The sequence below is a fragment of the Sapajus apella genome, unplaced genomic scaffold, assembly GCF_009761245.1.
Source record: "Sapajus apella isolate SASKATOON/1434 unplaced genomic scaffold, GSC_monkey_1.0 scaffold3, whole genome shotgun sequence".
Lineage (NCBI taxonomy): Eukaryota > Metazoa > Chordata > Mammalia > Primates > Cebidae > Sapajus > Sapajus apella.
In genome coordinates, this window is record NW_022436943.1 from 25,912,064 (window position 1) to 25,931,128 (window position 19,065).

Consider the following 19,065-nt stretch of genomic DNA (forward strand, 5'->3'; position numbering starts at 1 on the left):
CATCTCATAGAGTACTGTTGAGACCTAAATGAGGAAGCCAGTTCACCTGGAGTACAGCAGGGTCTCCATAAATGCTTCTGGAATTTATTTGTATTTATTTATTTTTTTAAGACGGGGCTTCATCACGTTGGTCAGGCTGGTCTTGAACTCCTGACCTCAGGTGATCCACCCGCCTTGGCCTCCAAAGTGCTTGGATTACAGGCGTGAGACGCCTCGCCCAGCTGCTTCTGGAATTTATTTGCTCGACAGTTCTGTTGAAGGTGCTCAATGTGATGCCTCGCTCAGCTGAAGTTCCCCAACCATGGAACAGTTGTAGAATGGGAAGGATGCTTGTGACTGAGAGTGTTTGTCACTTATTCGTTCATCAAATATTTACATCTGCCAGCTATGCACTGGAGAGATGATGCTGAACCAATAATAGGCATGCTAGTTGCCTTCATGGTGCTTAGAGTCTAGTGGTGGGAGATGGTTGGTCATCAAAGACCACACAAGTAAATGTGAAATCACAACTGCATTAAGTGTTGTCAAGAACAGAGGTGTTGCTCTGTAAATCAATTATGGAGAGATGTATCTTTCCAAAATACCTATCTCTCATCTGGGAGCATGGAAGAGGCTTCCCTGAGGAAGAGATAATGAACACTGACATGAAGGAAGGTTGGGAGCTGGCTGGGTGAGGGAGGAAAGAAAGCAAGAGTTTTGAGGAGACAGATCTGTAAATGGGCAAGAGAGTGCACAGTATGTTTGCAATTTGCACTGTAATTTCTCAAATTAGCCATATTCTGATCAAAAGTGTGTGTATATGTGTGTGTATATATATATATATATATATGTATGTATTAACTGTATATGTATATAAAACCATATATGTAGTTTAAAAGTCAAATGATTACATTGATTAATACTTTTGAAAGTAATATTGTTTACAAGGCATGCCTCACTCCTACCCACTTTCCAGTCCTACTCCTAAGAGACAATTCTTTTCCTTTCTTTCTTTCTTTCTTTTTTTAAATCAATTCTCCAACCTTCACCTGGGACTACAGTTGCATGTTGCCATGCCTGGCTAAAGTTTTGTATTTTTTTTGTAGAGACAGTGTTTCCCCATGTTGCCCAGGCTGGTCTTCAACTTCTGGGCTCAAGCAATCCTTCCCACCTTGGCCTCCCAAAGTGCTGGGATGACAGGTGTAAGCCACTGTGCTTGGCAGCAATTCTTCTTCATCATTTGAACTTTCTTTTAAAAATTCTAATATTTACTCCTGCATTTCCAAATAATATGCTGACTTGCTAATACATTTCCAATTTCTTCTTTCTTGCCTGCCTTAGGGCTTGGAAAAGCTTGATAACACTTTTCCAGCCACCCTTGCAGATAGAGGTGACTGTGTGATCTAGTACTGGCCAATGAGATATCAGATGAAGGCATGTTGGAAGCTTCTAATATCAATGCTGGTATTGCTTGAGGCTAGCATTATTCCTCCCTCCTTCTTGCTGCCTTAAACACAGACGTAATGGTTATAGTTGAAGGGATTATCTTCCGCCCACAGAAAAAAGGCCAAGAGAATCCTTGAGATATCAGAATTGACATCGCCGAATATCAGGACTAAAGCCAGTGTTGCTAACTTTGAAACCATTATTTATTTGAGAAAAATTAAATCCTATTTTTCTAAAAAATGATTAGCCTTGATTTACTAGCAGCCTGACACATTCCTAACTAACACTAATGTTGCTAGTTCATGATTTATAAGTTGTAGGCAGCAACTATGGACTTACTACTATGGAAGCTGATTTAACTCTTTCACTACCCTCCACTTCTTTTTTCTGTTTTTTTTGGGGGGGGGGGACAGAGTTTCGCTCTTGTTACCCAGGCTGGAGTGCAATGGCGCGATCTCGGCTCACCGCAACCTCCGCCTCCTGGGTTCAGGCAATTCTCCTGCCTCAGCCTCCTGAGTAGCTGGGATTACAGGCACACGCCACCATGCCCAGCTAATTTTTTGTATTTTTAGTAGAGACGGGGTTTCACCATGTTGACCAGGATGGTCTTGATCTCTTGACCTCGTGATCCACCTGCCTCGGCCTCCCAAAGTGCTGGGATTACAGGTTCTTTTTTTTTTGAGATGGAATTTCGCTCTTGTTACCCAGGCTGGAGTGCAATGGTGCGATCTCGGCTCACCACAACCTCCGCCTCCTGGGTTCAAGCAATTCTCCTGCCTCAGCCTCCTGAGTAGCTGGGACTACAGGCGCGCACCACCATGCCCAGCTAATTTTGTATATTTAGCAGAGATGGGGTTTCACCATGTTGACCAGGATGGTCTTGATCTCTTGATCTCGTGATCCACCCATCTCGGCCTCCCAAAGTGCTGGGATTATAGGTGTGAGTCACTGCGCCCAGCCCACTTCCTTCTTATCCATACAACTTCAGTACCTCTCTCCCTTTATCTTTTCAGTTGAGTTTTATCACCGATTTTAGTAAATTATCACTCAGTAATTCTATTACTATGCATATGAATATTATTCAGTTGAGCCAAGTATGTACTAAGATTAATATGATTATATTTCCATTCTTACACTTTTTATTTTCCCAGAGCTACTGAATGCTAAATATCTGCTTTGTTTTCTCTGTACCTATTGCTAATACTTTCCACACTCACAAAGACTCTATCAATATGATTTCCTACAATCTTAAATTTAGTAGTTGGATTCTCGCCCTCTATCCCATCCAGAGACCTCTGTTGAAGGAGAAGTTTAGTTACTCTAAGCTGGCTACAAAGTCATCATTCTCTGATTTTCCTCTTTTTCTCTCTTTCTCTCTCTTTTTTTTTTTTTTTTTTTCTTTTTTTGAGACAGGGTTCTGTTGTGCAGGCTGGAGTGCAGTGGTGCGATCTCAACTCACGGCAGCCTCAGCCTCCTGGGTTCAAGTGATTCTCATGCCTCAGCTTCCCCAGTAGCTGGGATTACAGGCGCTCACCACCCCACCTGGCTAATAGAGGCATGTTTCACCAGGTTTGAGATGCAGTCTTGAACTGCTTCGGCCTCCCAATGTGCTAGGATTACAGGCATGAGCTACCGCGCCCAGCCCTTCCTCTTTTTTTGTTGCCTACCCTGTTTTCTATGTCTTAGGACTATTCCTTTTTTTGGTGTTCTTCCATGTTTTAATGAAAGATATAACCCAAAACCTTTCTGAGAAAGGGCATGACAGGAAATTTTTGACACCTTGCACTTCTGAAATGAAATTTTATTCCACTTCTATATTTCGTTGATAACTTGTCTAGGCATGGAATCCAATATTTAAAGGCATTTTTCTAATCTCTTCAAGCTGGTTGTATTGCTAAAAAGTCTAATACATTCTGATTCTTAACCCTTCATGTGCAAGCAGTTCTTCTTCGCGTATTTCATTTTATTTTTACTCTCTGGAAAGCTCAGCCAAGAAATGTAATTCACTGGGCCGAGCATTAAGTGGGTCCTATCAATAAGAAACATAATATTTTCTTTTTCTTTCTTTTTTTTTTTTTTGAGATGGAGTTTTGCTCTGTCACCCAGGCTGGAGTGCAGTGGCGTGATCTTGGCTCACTGCAACCCCTGCCTCCTAAATTCAAGTGATTCTCCTGAGTCAGCCTCCCGAGTACCCGGGATTACCGGTGCCCACCACCAAGTCTGGCTAATTTTTGTATTTTTAGTAGAGACGGGATTTCAGCATCTTGGTCAGGCTGGTCTCAAACTCCTGACATCATGATTCACCAACCTCGGCCTCTCAAAGTGCTGGGATTACAGGCATGAGCCACTGCATCTGGCCTTATCTTTTTTCTAATAATTTTCTCCCCATTATTTTTTCTACTCTTTCTGAAACATCTGTCAGCCACATATTATTGTTTCTTAAATTTTCTGTAAACTTTTCTTTTTATTGTCCATTTTGTTGTCTTTTTGGTCTACTTTTGGAAGATTTCCTATATTCTGTCTTTTTTTCTTTTTTTTTTAAAGATGGGGTTTCACCATGTTGGTCAGGCTGGTCGTGAACTCCCGACCTCAGGTGATCCTCCCACCTTGGCCTCCAGCTATATTCTATCTTTAATATTCCATTAAAGGCTCTATTTCAGCTTTCCTGCTTTTAATGTTCAGAAGCTCCTTTTGGCCCTCTAATATTTGTTTTTGTTGCTTTTATTTATTGATTTTTTTCTTTTTTTGAGACAGAGTCTCACTGTCACCTAAGCTGGAGGAGTGCAGTGGTACGATCTCAGCTCACTGCAACCTTTGACTCCTGGTTTCAAGTGATTCCCCTGCCTCAGCCTCCCAAGTAGCTAGGAGTACAGGGGCCTGCCACCACTCCCAGCTACATTTTGTATTTTTTGTAGAGATGGTTTTGTTATGTTGACCAGGCTGGCCTAGAACTCCTGGCCTCAAGTGATGTGCCCACGTTGGCCTCCTAAAGTGCTGGGATTACAGGCATGAGCCACCGTGCCCTTCTGTTTGTTGCTCTTAAATAGTACATTGTTCTTGTTTCATTGGTGCATTATTTGTTTACATATTAATCATATATTCTTCATCCCATCCTGGTACTATCAGTTTTCCTCAAAGTTATCCTTTTAGGTAGACTTTTGTTCTAGAGTTTGTGCTTCCTTTTGGAGGCTTTTCTCAAACACTGTAGATCTTTGACCTCATGTTTATATTTAAGTGTGATATAAAAAGCTCATTAGAGACTCTCTGTGAGGGTGGGACTGAAGGATTTTTTTGAAAGGAGATTTGATAGACAGCAAGCATCTTTCTTTTTTTCTTTCTCCTTCCTTCTTTCCTTTTCCTTCTCTGTCTCTCCATCTCTTCTTCCCTTCCTTCCTCCCTCCCTCCCTTCTTCTGGATTGGGGAACACTTACACATTCACAACTGTAGATCTTTTTCTAGGATCTTATAATTTATTTAAAGAAACATCCTCTGATCTCTTGCCTTGGGGGAGAGGCATGGGTGGTGGTGGTATAAACTTGGCTCCTGGCTTACTAAGCTGGGTGGAGGAAACTATGAGATGGTATCGCACTGATTAGCATACGATCTTTCACTTGCTCTCCTTCTTGTAGGTCCTGTGCCTCCCTCCTGATGGTTCCCCTGATGTACCCAAGTGGGAAGCCCTGCTGGTTCCATTTCACTATAGTATACTCTGTCTCCTCCTAGCATAGAGATGGGATGGAGTTTTGGGGTGAATTGTATCTCCCCAAATTCAAGTATTGAAGTCCTACCCCCCTAGTACCTCAGAACATGAGTGTTATTTGGAGATAGGGCCTTTAAAGAGGTAATTATGGTAAGATGGAGTCATGTGGGTGGGCCCTAAACCCATACGCTTATAAGAAGAGATTAGAACACAGACATGTGGACTCAGTGAAACGACCATGTGAAGACATGGTAAGATGGACACCTGCAAGCCAAGGAGGCCTCTGAAGAAAGTAACTCTGCTGACACTTTGATCTTGGATTTTTATCCTCCAGAACTGTGAGAAAATAAATTTCTGTTGTTTAAACCACACCATCTGTGGTATTTTGTTATGGCAGCCTGGAAAACTAATATGGATGGGAGCTTACTTGCACTGGGTGGGGTAGGGGGCCTGGGGGCCTAACAGCTTTGCATCAAGCTTTTGAATCAATCCATCTGGCATCAGTCCTATCACTCCCTCCCACCTGCAATGATAATCAGACACTTGATTTTCTAGGCCAAGTTTGTCCAACCCTTGGCCTGCAGGCCACTTGTGGCCTAGGATGGCTTTGAATGCACCCAACACAAATTTGTAAACTTTCCTAAAACACTATGAGACATTTTTTTTTTAATAGCTCATCAGCTATTGTTAGTGTTAGTATATTTTATATGTGGCCCAAGACAAATTTTCTTCTAATTCGGCCCAGGACTGCCAAAAGATTGGACACCCCTGTCCTAGGCCTTTCTGAAGTTCTACAGGCTAAATGATCATGATCCTGCGTCTACAGATGTTTAAGCTCATCTGTCTCAACTCTGCTAAATCAGTTTCTACTCCTTCAGTCACTTTCCAGTTTCCAATTTTGTTGTCATCTTTAATACTTTCATCTCCTTCCTTACTTTTCTGTAAGTGAGGATTCTATTAGGGGCCTTAGAGGGCCAGGATGTGGTGGCTCAAACCTATAATCCCAACACTTTGAGAGGCCAAACATTGCTTAAGCCCACAAGATTGAGGCAGGCTACAGTGAGCTAGGATTGCACCACTGCACTCCAGCCTGGGTTATAGAGTGATTCCTTGTCTTAAAACAAACAAACAAACAAACAAACAATGAAGGACTAAAGACATGTGCTTGGCTGGGCACCATGGCTCACACCTGTAATCTCAGCACTTTGGGAGGCCAAGGTAGGTGGATCATGAGGTCAGGAGTTCGAGATCAGCCTGGCCAACATAGTAAAACCCTGTCTCTACTAAAAATACAAAAATTAGGTGGGCATGGTGGCACGTGCCTGTAATGTTAGCTACTCGGGAGGCTGAAGCAGGAGAATCACTTGAACCTGGGAGGCGGAGGTTGTGGTAAGCTGAGATGGTGCCACTGCACTCTAGCCTGAGCAACAGAGCAAGGCTTAGACTCAAAAAAAAAAAAGACACATGAATGCTTAGTTGGTTAAGTGATACATCCTTAGGTCAATTTCAAATTTAGGCATCCAGGCACATTTTATTCTTCTCCAGGTTCCTTCTTGGGGATAACAGCCAATTTAATAAGTTAGTATTTTTAGAGTGCAAAACAACCTAGGAGGAGATAATGCCTGTCATGGCTTCACAGCAGATTCAATGGCAGATCTGCTGTAGTGGCCCCACATATGATGACATATGGCAGAAGACGGTCAGCAGGCAGACTTGTTCAACTAGATCTGCAGCCCTTTAAAACTGGATTCTGGCTGGGGCACCGTGGCTCACGCCTGTAGTCCCAGCACTTCGGAATGCTGAGGCGGGTGGATCACTTGAGGCCAGGAGTTCCAAATTAGCCTGGCCAATATGTTGAAACCCCATCTCTACTAAAAATACAAAAATTAGCCAGGCGTGGTGGCAGGCACCTGTAATCCCAGCTACTGAGGAGGCTAAGGCAGGAGAATTGCTTGAACCTAGGAAGCAGAGGTTGCAGTGAGCTGAGATCACACCACTGCACTGCAGTCTGGGCAACAGAGCAAGACTCCATCCCAAAAAAAAAAAAAAAAATTGGATTCCCCTGCCTGGATGCCACAGAATGGCATCCTTTCCCCCAAGTCTCATTATAAAAGGTTCATTGTAATGAAATGACAATTTAGCATCAAATTCTAAATAGAAAATGAGAATAGCCATCTTAATAGATGTTAAAGACCATTACTTAAATGATAATAAAAATAACACCATTTTGCCCCAGGAATTTAATTAAAAATTTTACTTCATAAATAAAATAAGTTGGTTTAAAAACAGCACTATCTTGTTTCCAGTTTTATATATGAACATTTGCTTTGTTGCTGTCTCCTAAAATAACCATCAAACTCTAAACTGTGCTGAAACTTCTAAGTTCATGATGCATACTGCAGCAGATTTCAGGATTATTATTTTGACGAGCTAACTACTGCAACTAAGGACAGTTGTCAACCATTAAATAAATAATCACTAGGTTGAGAATGGAATAATCCACTACTTACTCTATGCCTGTCTGTTGCAAAACTCCATGTCCAGCACAATTTAGGATGAGGTCTTCAATGGCTAAGGGTGTGCAACTTCATGTTGTCAGAATACTGTACTGTGTTTCTCAAATTTTAAGATGCATCAGAACCACCTATAGGTTTGTTAAAAACACAGGTTGCTGCCCACCTCTTTGAATTTCTGATTCCATGGGTTTGGGGTGAGTTGGTCAATCTGCATTCCTAACAAGTTCCCATGGGGATCTGACATTGACAGTCAATCCAGGGACCACACCTTGGAAACCACTGCCATACATAAGTGTTTATGGCATTTGGAGAGGCAGTAATATAGTCTCATGGTGAGTGTGGCAGAAACTTTCCTATTTATTCAAAGGAACAAATATTCCTTTGATGCCAAAGGAATCAAAATATTTGGGTAACAGGTAATTTTATGGTTGACAATTTAAAATAGTCTTTTCAAACATTTTCCTTTACTAATCTAACCAATGAATATAGCAGTAGTTAGCCCGTTGGGGGCAATATGATCAAAGTTGAGTTACTAGACACCAAAGAGGAAGAAAAGATTCTTGACTATCATAAACCAACAAAAGGAATGGTTTAACCATAAACACTGTGTTTCTTTGCACAAACAAAGTTGGGACAGTTTGGTAAAAGCTTTTGTGTAATTTTGGAAACGGACTTCAAATTAAAGGATTAAACACATTTGTTTATCTTCATTCCCCCCTAAAAAGGACAGTAAAAGAACATAAAGGGATAAATTCACAGGGGCAAAGAAGACAGAGGAGGAGTCATCAGCAAAAGCCCTGCTTCAACACAATTTTGATGGAGGAATGAAAACTAGTTTAACAGAACAGTGAAAGCTGCACTCTAATGTGGCCCTAGAGGTCAGTACAGAAAGAACTCAATTCCCTACAAAACCCTAGAGTGGTCTAGGCCTTGGAGATGCCAGATATCACCAGAAGAAAATGCTGATGAGGGGCCCCAGAAGGGTGACGGAGACGTGAGCAGCTAAACGCAAGGGGCCAGGTCAATGTCGGCACTTGGAGCTGCCGGAGTCTCAGGTGCCCTGTCCCAATCCTTGCAGTCAGCAAGAGAAAGAGGAGAGAGGCTTGTCCAGCAGGCACAAAGAAGGGCAGGAATAAGGCACCAGCTGGAAAGAAAAAAGTGTGAAAGATTGCATCCTAAACAGTTACTCATCCAGACCCCTTCCCCTAAACCACTTCCAGAACATTGGCAGCCAAGTGAATGCCTCCTCAGGCAAGAGATTCTAAGATATTTCTCATGAGAAAGTGACACACCCCAAAGAAAAGACATCTAGTTTCTGACATTTGAGGTATCTTCCCATGAAAAGACGAGCTTTCATCTGATCACCATACTTGATCACCACAAGCCCACCAGAGAGCAAGCACACTTTTCTCACCCCCATATAGAGTTCCTGGTGAGGTTTCTATTACTTCCTTCTTACTTATAAAAGGAGAGGAAAAGGTTTGCAGACAGTTGACGAAAGCCTCTAACGTGATGGGACTAAAACAAATACATGAGAAGGGAAGCTAGAAGAAAACCTTACAGTAAGCAAACACTCTTAAAAGATAGGAAAAGTTAGTGCAACTGTGACATAGTCACAAAATTCTATTTATAACAGACAGCATGAAATGAGCTCTTTAAATAGCAGAGATAACAACCGCAGTAGAAAGTAAAGTAAAATATCCTCCAAAATAGGACAAAAGATGAAGAGATATGTCACAGGAAAAAAAAAAAGATAACATTCTGAGATTAACCCAGTTTAAAAAATAATAAGATTGAATAATAATTAAGATTTTAATTAGTGCCTGGTACAGTTCTAAGTGGCTCAGACATATTAGTGAGGTAATTACTATTATTATCTCCATTTTATAGATGAGGAAACTGAAGCATAGCAAAATTAGGTGACATTTCCAATAGTAACACTAGAAGCTAGAAGATAAAACAGCAATTTCTGCCTGTAATCCCAGCTACTTGGGAAATTGAGTCAGGAGGATCACTTGAGTCCAGGATTTTGAGGTTGCAGAGAGCTATGACCATGTCACTGCACTCCAGCTGATGTGACAGAGTAAGAACTGGTTTTTAAAAACTTAATTATTATGATTTGAGACAAGGTTTTATTCTGTTGCCCAGGTGGGAGTGCAGTGTCATGGTCTCGACTGACTACAGCTTTGACCTCCCCAGCTCAAACAATCACCTTACTCAGCCCCCTGAGTAGCCGAGACTACTGGTGCACGCTAGTATGCCCGATTAATTTTTGTATTTTTTGTAGAGATGAGGTCTAGTTACATTGCCCATGCTGATCTTGAACTCCTGGACTCAAGTGATCCTCCTGCCTTGGCCTCCCAAAGTGCTGGGATTACAGGCGCAAGCCACTGTGCATGGCCTAAAATTATTTTTTAATTAAAAAATTAAGTAAGTGAAAGAGCAATTTCTACAAACTTAAAAATGAAGAAATTCTGGTTAGAATTCTACACTTGGTCAGACTCTCCATTAAAAGTAAAAGTTGAATAAAGTCATAACGATTATGTAAGAACTCAAATTTTTACCTTCTGTGCCCTTTCTTGGGCTATTACTAGAACACGTGCCATGGAAAATGATGCAGTAAACCAAAAAAGAAGGCACAAAACACAGAAATGGGGATTCTCACACTACAAATTAAAGACTGTCCTAGGTTGACACTTGAGCAGTGGATCCACAGAGTAACTTATCTCCATTGAAACAGTAGAACAATGAATTTCTAGAGGAATTGTTTTCCGGGGAAAATTGGAATTGTTTGATCATTTGGAAAATAAACATGATAGTCATTTGATAGATCAGTTGTAGAAAAATATCGGGATAGGTGCATAATAAACTAAGTAAATAGATGCAAGGTTTTACAAGAAAGAAAATAATAATAGTACACGAGCTGACTGTTGTCACTGCTATTGGCATAGTCACTTACTTAGCTTCTAAACTGTGAAAGTGCTATGTTGGAAGGAGAAGCTGCTTGGCATGAGAGAACTAAATCCTAATCTGAAGCAACAGGTAGTCAGAGCACCACATCTATTGGCAAATCAAGAGAGAGAGCAGTATAAATTATTTAGAAATAGGGAGGTAAATGACAGAAGAGACAGATAAAAGTGGAATGCGGCTGCCTCTAAAAAGGAGAGGAACACGATAGCTATGTATCTTAAAATATTATACTAAAATAGTACCTGCATTGTCTTAAAATATATTATTTTTTAAAGTGTGTGTTGACATTGTCCTTAAAAAATACAATTTTGAAATTTATTTGTTCAGAATGAACACATGGAACAAACCAAACCCTTGTTTTATCGTGTAATTTTCTGAAAATATGTGATCCATAAAGATTAAAAAAAACCGTGTAGGAAGGGTCTGGCAGCTTTAGTATTAACTTGAAATAAAATATGGTAAGTTTTCCATGTCCTCCTTTATTTCCACAATCCATATGTACGAGCGAGATCCCAGTCAGAACTTCAAAGATACTTCACTCTTTGTTAGCAGCGGTTATAAATTACACCTTTGCTAATTTGCGTTGTTCCCAACCAGGAGAAACATTACCACAAAAAAAGTCAGTTTCATCCTGCAGTGTTTCCGTAGCAACCATATTAAGCTGGAAGGATAAAGCACCTTTGTAGCAGTAGCGTCTATTGAATTACAATGTAAATGTTGATGCCTGCCTGGAAACGTCAAATGACAACAGGTTTACAGAACGAATTCAGTGGTTGTTTGCCGCTCTGGAATCCCGGGCTGCAGAGTTGAGATGGAAGAGGTGCACCTGGCTATCTTAGTGTCCATTCAACCAAATCTCCTCACTTCATCAAAACCACGCCATTTCCCACCTGCCCAGCTCGTAAAAGGATGCTCACCTGTTTAAAATCTGTAATATAGCTGATGTCTTTTATACAGCAGGACACGAAAAGTGTTTGTTGTGAATAAGCATGTTAAAAATTCAATTACGAAACAGATCAAACTTTGTGCTTCTTTTCCCCTTTCAGCACAAAGTAAGTTTAGTCCCGTCCTCTTCTGCCACTGTCAAACAGCCCTGTTACTGTAGGCATTAAATGCCCTGTGACGTACTGCGCATTTGATTCTGGTTCACTTGGGACACCTGAGCTCGGCTCTCATTAGTTTCTTCGCTCGACCCATAATCCCTAGTGTTGGCAGGTGTTGCATTCCCCCAGCCCCTTTCTTCGCTTAGTCCAGTACCCCCACCTTCCCATCCTGGCCTTGGAGAAGGAGGAAAACGCAGCTTGAGGTCTACTCGAAGAACTGGCCCTCAGCTTCCACAGGCTGCCGCCGAGCTGCCAGCATGCCGCCGCTCCACTCAGGTAAACTTCGGAGTGAGTTACCTGCACTTGGAGAAGGGCCTTACCTGAGCGCGCCTCTGCCAATGGCAGCTCACCTGAGGGAGCTCCGCAGCCAATCACCGCGCAGCTCGTCCCTCGGGCTTGTACCCTTTAGTGAAAGAATTCAGCTTCTTGCGAGAAAGTTACCTGTGGCCGCCCAAGTCCGCCACTTTCTGCTCTGTGTCCGCCCATTGCCACGATCCAGGAGGACTCTGCACCGCCCGGCCGCCTCCGAGCTCGGGCCCCATGTGAGGGGCCCCCCCTTATCCCACCTTTCCGGCTAGGTGAGGGCGCGAGCGGGCGAGCGAGCGAGAGTGGTGAGGGGGGACGGAAAAGCAGAATTACCTGTAGCTCTTGTTCTGCCATCTCGGGCGCTTTCACACACCTTCACCTGCACAGACTTGAAAGTCCAGTTTCACCAGAGGCTGAGGCTCCAGGAAAAGGGGAGCAAGTTCATTGGATCAAACATGTCACAAGAGTCGGACAAGTAAGTGGATCACACGCGCCTGCTGCTGCTACTACCACTTTGGGCTGATGGCAACTGGTTTGTTATGTTTTTGTTTTTAAGTTGCTATTGTTGGTTTTTTTTCTTTCTTTTTTCTTTTTGGTGGATCCAGACTTTTCCGCATTATGTTTCTACCCTGGTTAAGGGGAGAAACCCTACCACAATGTGAATGTTTAATACCCCCTTTGGGCCTTGATAGTAAAAGTGGATTTTCCTTTTCCTTTCTCCCTTAGGAATGGTCTCAGCTCCCGCTCCCGGATAAACACTTGGATATTGCCAGAGGTTTTGGTAGATGGGCGCGGGAGGCCTGCTCTTCCCCTTCTGCTTTAGCTGCTCCCACCGATCTGGCGTTTAGGGCCATTTGGAAGTTCAGCTGAGTTCCTTCGATTTGTCCAAAGGGCCTGCTGGAAAAGTGGGGCTTGGCCGCTTTTGTGTGACCGCAACAAAGAGCTTTTATACCGAGGCAGAAACGGCCATCTTCTCGCACCGGGCAGAAGGGTGGGCGTGAGTGCACGCCCGCCTGTGGCCCCCGGAGGCTAGGCGCCGGGAGGTCGGGGGGCGCGGGGCAGCCGGCGCGGTCCCCCAATGCCCCCACATTCCGCCTCCCTCCTCCCCGCCCCCGCCAGCCTCCCCTGGGTCCTCCCCCGTATTGTTTGGCCACCTTCCCCAGGTGCCTGGGGGAAAGCACCGTTCGCCAAGAGGGGAACTCGTGTGAGGCCTCGAGTTAGGGCCTTGGCGGGGCGCAGAGGGGCGCCTGCCACGGAGCGGTTCTCCCGAGCCTCGACGGCGTCTGCACGCCCCTCGAGCTCGCGGCCCTCCACGCAGTTGGCGGCCACCTCAGACGCGGCGGGCGGGACTGAGTGGGGCGCGCCGAGCCTTCTCGGGGGCTCTCGCTGTCGAGGCCGGGGGCTCAGGGCGGCGGGGCCGCTGGACTCGCTTTTTTTGCGTCCCGGACGGGCACTCCAGACGCGCGGTGGAGCGGCAGACTGCGCGGCCGGAGCCACCCGCGGGTCGCTGGGCTAGGTCCCGCCGCGTCACGACGGCCTCCCAGCGAGCCGGCCCCCGCCCCCTCCCTCGCCCTCGCCCCCTCCCTCGCCCTCGCCCCCTCCCTCGCCCTCGCCCCCTCCCTCGCCCTCGCCCCCTCCCTCGCCCTCTCGCCCTCGCCCTCGCCCTCGCCCTCCGGAGGCTTTGTGAGCCTGGAGAGGTGGGGCCTGGGCGGGCGCGGGAGGGAGCCGGAGGTGAGTCCCGCGGCCTTTCTCGGGATTCGGCGGGGACACTCCCTTCCCCCTCCTCTCAGGCGCGTCCGGGCCTGGGAACTGGCTGCGTCCTATTGGAAGTGCGCGGGGCCGCCCTTTTACTTTCCCCGGTAACTTTGCCGTGGCGTTGCGGCCACCCCGAGGGGACTTTCCTGAAGGTGTTTCGCCGGGGAGGGCCGGTGCCCAGAGGCCGCGGGCCGCCGAAACATGTCATGGAGAAGTGGCGGGGACCCGTCCCAAGTGGAGGGACCACGAGGGAGGAGTGGGAAGGCCCTGCGGACCTGTTCAGGGGTGGAGGGGAAGGACCAGCCTCAAGTTAAGGCCGCTGGTAGGTTAGGCGAACCTCTGAGAACATGCGCTGTTACAGTTAAAAAGCAAAAAACTGCCAGATAGTTGTACCCAGTTAGCCACCGATGAGGAATTAACCGAGAACAGCATGCCGGAGTGGGAAGAACTCGCGTTACCAACAAGGGAGAGGGTTCGAGGCAGGTTAGGAAGGGGAGAGTGTGTGGTTGTCTGAGAATACCCCCAGCTCTTCCCTAGATCTCAGTCTTCAAGGAAACGCGACTCACGTTTGAAATTTTCAGTATCCAAATGCCGAGGTGACGCACGTTTTGGGGGTTTGTTTTGATCCTCGCGTCAAAAATGTTTGCAAATCTAGTTTACTTAATCGCGCAATTAACATTGGTTTGACTGCCTAGTTTTGTGATACAACAGGACTCGAATTCTGAATGAAAACGGGTCGGTCTTTAACCAGTTCTACTTAGCAGCAATCAGAACAATGTGTTTACCATCAGAAGTAAGTATTGAGTGCCCGCAACCTGGTTTCACCACACGCATCACCTCGTTTTTATGGGTGATAAGTATCTGGGATTATGTATGCTTACATTTAATGAACGTTGCTTTTCTAGTCATGGTTTCCAAGACGAAATTGTGTATCTTGGGAAAAATAATCATAACCATAGTGCAAAAAGACAATTCGACCTGGTTTGTCTCGCTCTTCCTGGGCTGTTGGAACATGCTTTAAGTCACTATATGGCTTCTGGATCATTTTTACTAATTCTAGCCTAGTTTTCTTAATGTTACTATTCTAAGGGAGCCCTGGCAGGAGTGGGTCTGAAGCTTATGCAACTATGTATGTGAGATGGGGTGGTCACACCGTGGGGCTTCCTTCCTCAGCAAGTGAGAGGCCCTGAAGCTCGAGCTTCTTGAGCCTCATGGAAAAGCTGCCTTACGAGGCCTGCCTGTAGTTTCTGGAAATAACATGAATGAACGCACACTGGATCTTCTTTCATAATCCCATTGAGATTTAGGCAATCTCTGGGGTTGCACAGGAAGATATATCCGGTTAACATGGCTTGGCTGAAGTAGCATTGTCTTTTTTATGGGGTGGACTTTTCAGATCTAAACGTTCTACTTTTGATGCAATGTTGATGCTATCGCCAATTAAAACAAATAATTTTTAGGACATTTTGTCTTCGTACATATTTTAAAATTCTTTACTCCCCCATCTTAAATTTCATGAAGATTTAAGATCTTTTGTCAGCAAGCATGTGTACAAATGAAGCAATGATAGATTAAGAAATTCTTATTTTACTGTCAAAATGTATGAAATATATTCAGAGAATATATAGGTACTATGTGATTTGATACTCAAAAGTGTTTTTCATTAGGTAAGTGTGTTTTCTGGTTACCTACTATTTGTAGCACATTCAGATAGGCATAATAGAGGCATGTGAAGATGGATAAGATGAGCCCTGTTCTCAGGGGGCTTACACTGTAGTGGAAAGCAACTCATGAACAGACATACTTTTAATGAACACAATGCCTGATAAGTGTCTTAACAGTTTCAAAAAATACAATAGTTACAAAAAAGTTTCTAAAAATACAATACTGGTCATGATAAATATTGCTTCTCCTCATCCCATTTTTGCCTTTGATGATTAATTTTAGTCATTTTGTGTGTTTTATATCAAGGAGTCTTACTGGTATTCAGCAAATGGCTGAAGTTATAGGTATTTCATGTGGATGACTATATTTTAATTAAACTCTAGTCTTTAGTTTTATAAATGCATGTTTGTTTACATTTGGCTATGCAAAATATCTTTTAAGGTCAGAAACGTCAAGAATTTATCATATCTTCTTCAAACCAATACAAATACCCATTCACGTTTTCAATGAATATGCCTTGAATGTCATTGTATAGTGGGCATTGAGATTCACTAGTGAACAGAACCTAGTCCCTGCCTGCATGGTGCTTAGTGTGTGGGTGGGGTGGTGGTGGTGAGGGAGAGCAAACAGTAAATCCTTGTTGATAGTAAATCAACAAAGAAGTAAACATTTAATTAGATGATGATAAGACCTATGAAGGAAGGCCAAACCAGCTGGAGTGAGAATAATGGGGATGTCTTTTATATAGGGTGATCATGGACAGCTTCTCCAATGAGGTGAGCTTTGAGTGGAGGCCTGAGTCAAGTGACAGAGCAAGCTCTAAGATACCTGGTGTAGGAGTGTTACAGGCAGGTGGAAGAGCAAGTGCAAGGGTCCTCGGGTAAGAGTGTGCTTAACATGTTCTAGAACCAGAAGGGCGCTCAGCATGGGTGAAATCGGAGGCAGAGATAATGGCACCATCAAGTAAATTAACATGATCAGTTCTCTACTAATTAATCTGGACAGTTGCATACTCAAAATAGTCAAAAGTATTCTTGTAATCGGTCTTGGTAGTCAAGTGATATTAATACCCAATGAGTAAATGATGAACCAGCTAATACTATCAGTCTTGTCTCTTTTCCAGAGTATCACCAGTTTAATGCTGAGGGGTCCAGAGTTCTGTTCCCTACAATGGATTAAATCTTGTACACTCCTTAATTCAGAGATGGATAAATGCACACACTCTAGAGGATCCCTGGGGATTCAAACTAAAAGAGGGACAAAGTACAGATAGTGTTTGCTCAGACACGCCCACCTCCCTAAAACTTGTAGTCTACTACCTTCAGCTGCCTTCTCCATTCCTTAACATTAGCCTTGTGCAAGATAAAAATTGCCCTTGCTGGCTTCCTCTCGCTCCTGTTCAGTTTCTACAAACTATATCCATCAGAAAACATGGACTTGTCCACTGCGTCTAGAGAACACTGCATAGTGTGTGCTTTAGTGACTTTCCCATCATCTGTGACATAAACTGACATACAGGCAAGGTTAACCTAACTGAAACAGAAGAAAATGCTGGACAACAGCACAAAAATCTGAGCTAATAAAAACAAGTTGATGTTGATGCACATACTTGAAAATAGGAATCTCCACAGGAGATTTTAAAATCATTGCATTTCAAACTCATCTGAGTTTAAAACATATAAAATACAATCTGAGGCACCCAGGGTCCCAACCCAGCAGTGTTGAATCAGATTCTCCAGGAGAGAGCACAGGGAATCTGCATTTAAATAATGTTCCAGGCATTATAATTGCCTTAAGTAGGGCAACACTGTTTCAAATGAAACTTAATGTTGCTTTACCCAATAGTTGCAATTTATATATAGCTCTTCAGGTGCATAGCCAGTGTGTAAATGAAAGAAACCTGTGGACTTTATGCTACATTGGATGAGCTCCTTCAGATATGATTTTAATGTGGTTATAAGACTTAGGCCTGCTGTTGATGTTGTTTGCTTTCATTGTTTTGCTGAACTGCTGCTTCTGGAAGAAAGGGGTCTTTTTGATAGGGCATATGTTTCCAGAGCTGCTAATGACCTGATTTGAAGTGATATCACCCACATGGGCCTCCACCAGGCTTGCCAAGGATTTTGCTAGGGTTTCTGGCTGAATGCCACTCATGTGTGAGCTGGTGTTCAATGTTCTGTGGGTTTTTTTCCCCCCCCCCCCGACAGTCTTGCTCTGTTGCCCAAGCTGGAGTGCAGTGGCAAAATATTGGCTCACTACAACCTCCACCTCGTGGGTTCGAGAGATTCTCCTGCCTAAGCCTCCCCAGTAGCTGGGATTACAGGTGTGCATCACCATGCCAGGCTAATTTTTTTTATTTTTAGTACAGATGGGGTTTTATCATGTTGGCCAGGCTGGTCTCAAACTCCTGACCTCAAGTGATCTGCCCACCCCGGCCTCCTGAAGTGCTGGGATTACAGGCGTGAGCCACCATGTCTGGTATTCACTTTTTTGAGGACTGTTGTTTCATTGAATTCAGATTCTATTTTGTAGCACAAAGTCAAAGGTAAAGAGTGCTAGTTTGATATTGATCCCTGGTGAAATGATTTGATAGACTGGTGACTGCAATTTCATTTCTAAGGCTCATGGTAGCTTGAAGTATTACTCTGATAAGTCAGTACTAGAGCTGCTGTGGGCCTTTAGTTGAGGGTCTGTTCTAAACTGACTGCAGAGTTCAGGCCGTTCAAATGGGCCCAGCGTCACCTGACTTAAGGAAGATTAGAAATAAGTACTAGAACAATCACTGAAAAGCTATGCCCAGCAATTTCTACTAGGCTCAGGAAAGTAAAAAAGAGAATTTAGAAAAGTAGTTGGATAAATGAAACATACATAGAAGCATTTAAACATTACCACTACCCACTCACCTCAAGAAGTGTTTGTTTCATATGTATAGAAAATTCAAATAAGATTTTTTTGGATGTTAGGTTGTTAAATTTACTTTTTAAAAAGGCTTAGATAATTCAGGCAACTGCTTCAGTTCCTCTTTATGACTTTGGTGTAACTATTCATTTCTGGTTAAAAAATTAACAGTGGTTACATAGTATTTTTTCCCCTCTCTTCCTCCCTCATTTAAACCCACATGTCCTTCTTGTTCCCTCCTTCCCTTGGTTCCTTTCTTGGCTTGTCTCCCTAATGTCGCTTTCCTAGGTTTTTTTCTCCTGTATTGCTTGATGAGAAATGACAGCTGCACAGCTTCTGCTCATATAGATAAATGTGAGTCTGATTTTAGGTGCTGCTATAGTTAGTGAACTTTGCTGCATTCTTTTAGTATTTATAGTATCAGCAGTCCACCCTTGTTACTTGGACCAAGAGGTGAGATCATGGCAGCAGATGATGTCAACTAGTTTAACCTTGGAAAAATTTAAAGTTCTTTTTAGTATAAGAAAAGCCTTACCCTAAGTTAATTGGAATTCTCACTCACGATCTCTGGCATTCACATTAGGGCACTGATACTCTCTTCCTTTTCAAGAGGTTTTCAATGACTCTTGTTCAATTATAAAAACTAGGCCTAACCTGAAACAGGGTAGTGATTGGTTTGGCAGACTTGTCCAGGGAAAATTCCTTAACGAGCAGCAACAGGCTGGAT

At 43.6% G+C, this 19,065-nt stretch overlaps 1 protein-coding gene across 1 annotated transcript in view; it reads left to right on the forward strand.

Moving 5' to 3' along the window:
• Positions 1-13,795: 13,795 nt before the first annotated feature.
• The window catches only part of GRHL2 (grainyhead like transcription factor 2), a 190,658-nt gene continuing 185,388 nt past the window's right edge, over positions 13,796-19,065 (forward strand). Inside the window, exon 1 of the mRNA XM_032247908.1 lies at positions 13,796-14,258. Coding sequence (XP_032103799.1) covers positions 14,206-14,258 — 53 coding nt within the window. The 5' untranslated portion in view covers positions 13,796-14,205. The remainder of the gene's footprint in view (positions 14,259-19,065) is intronic.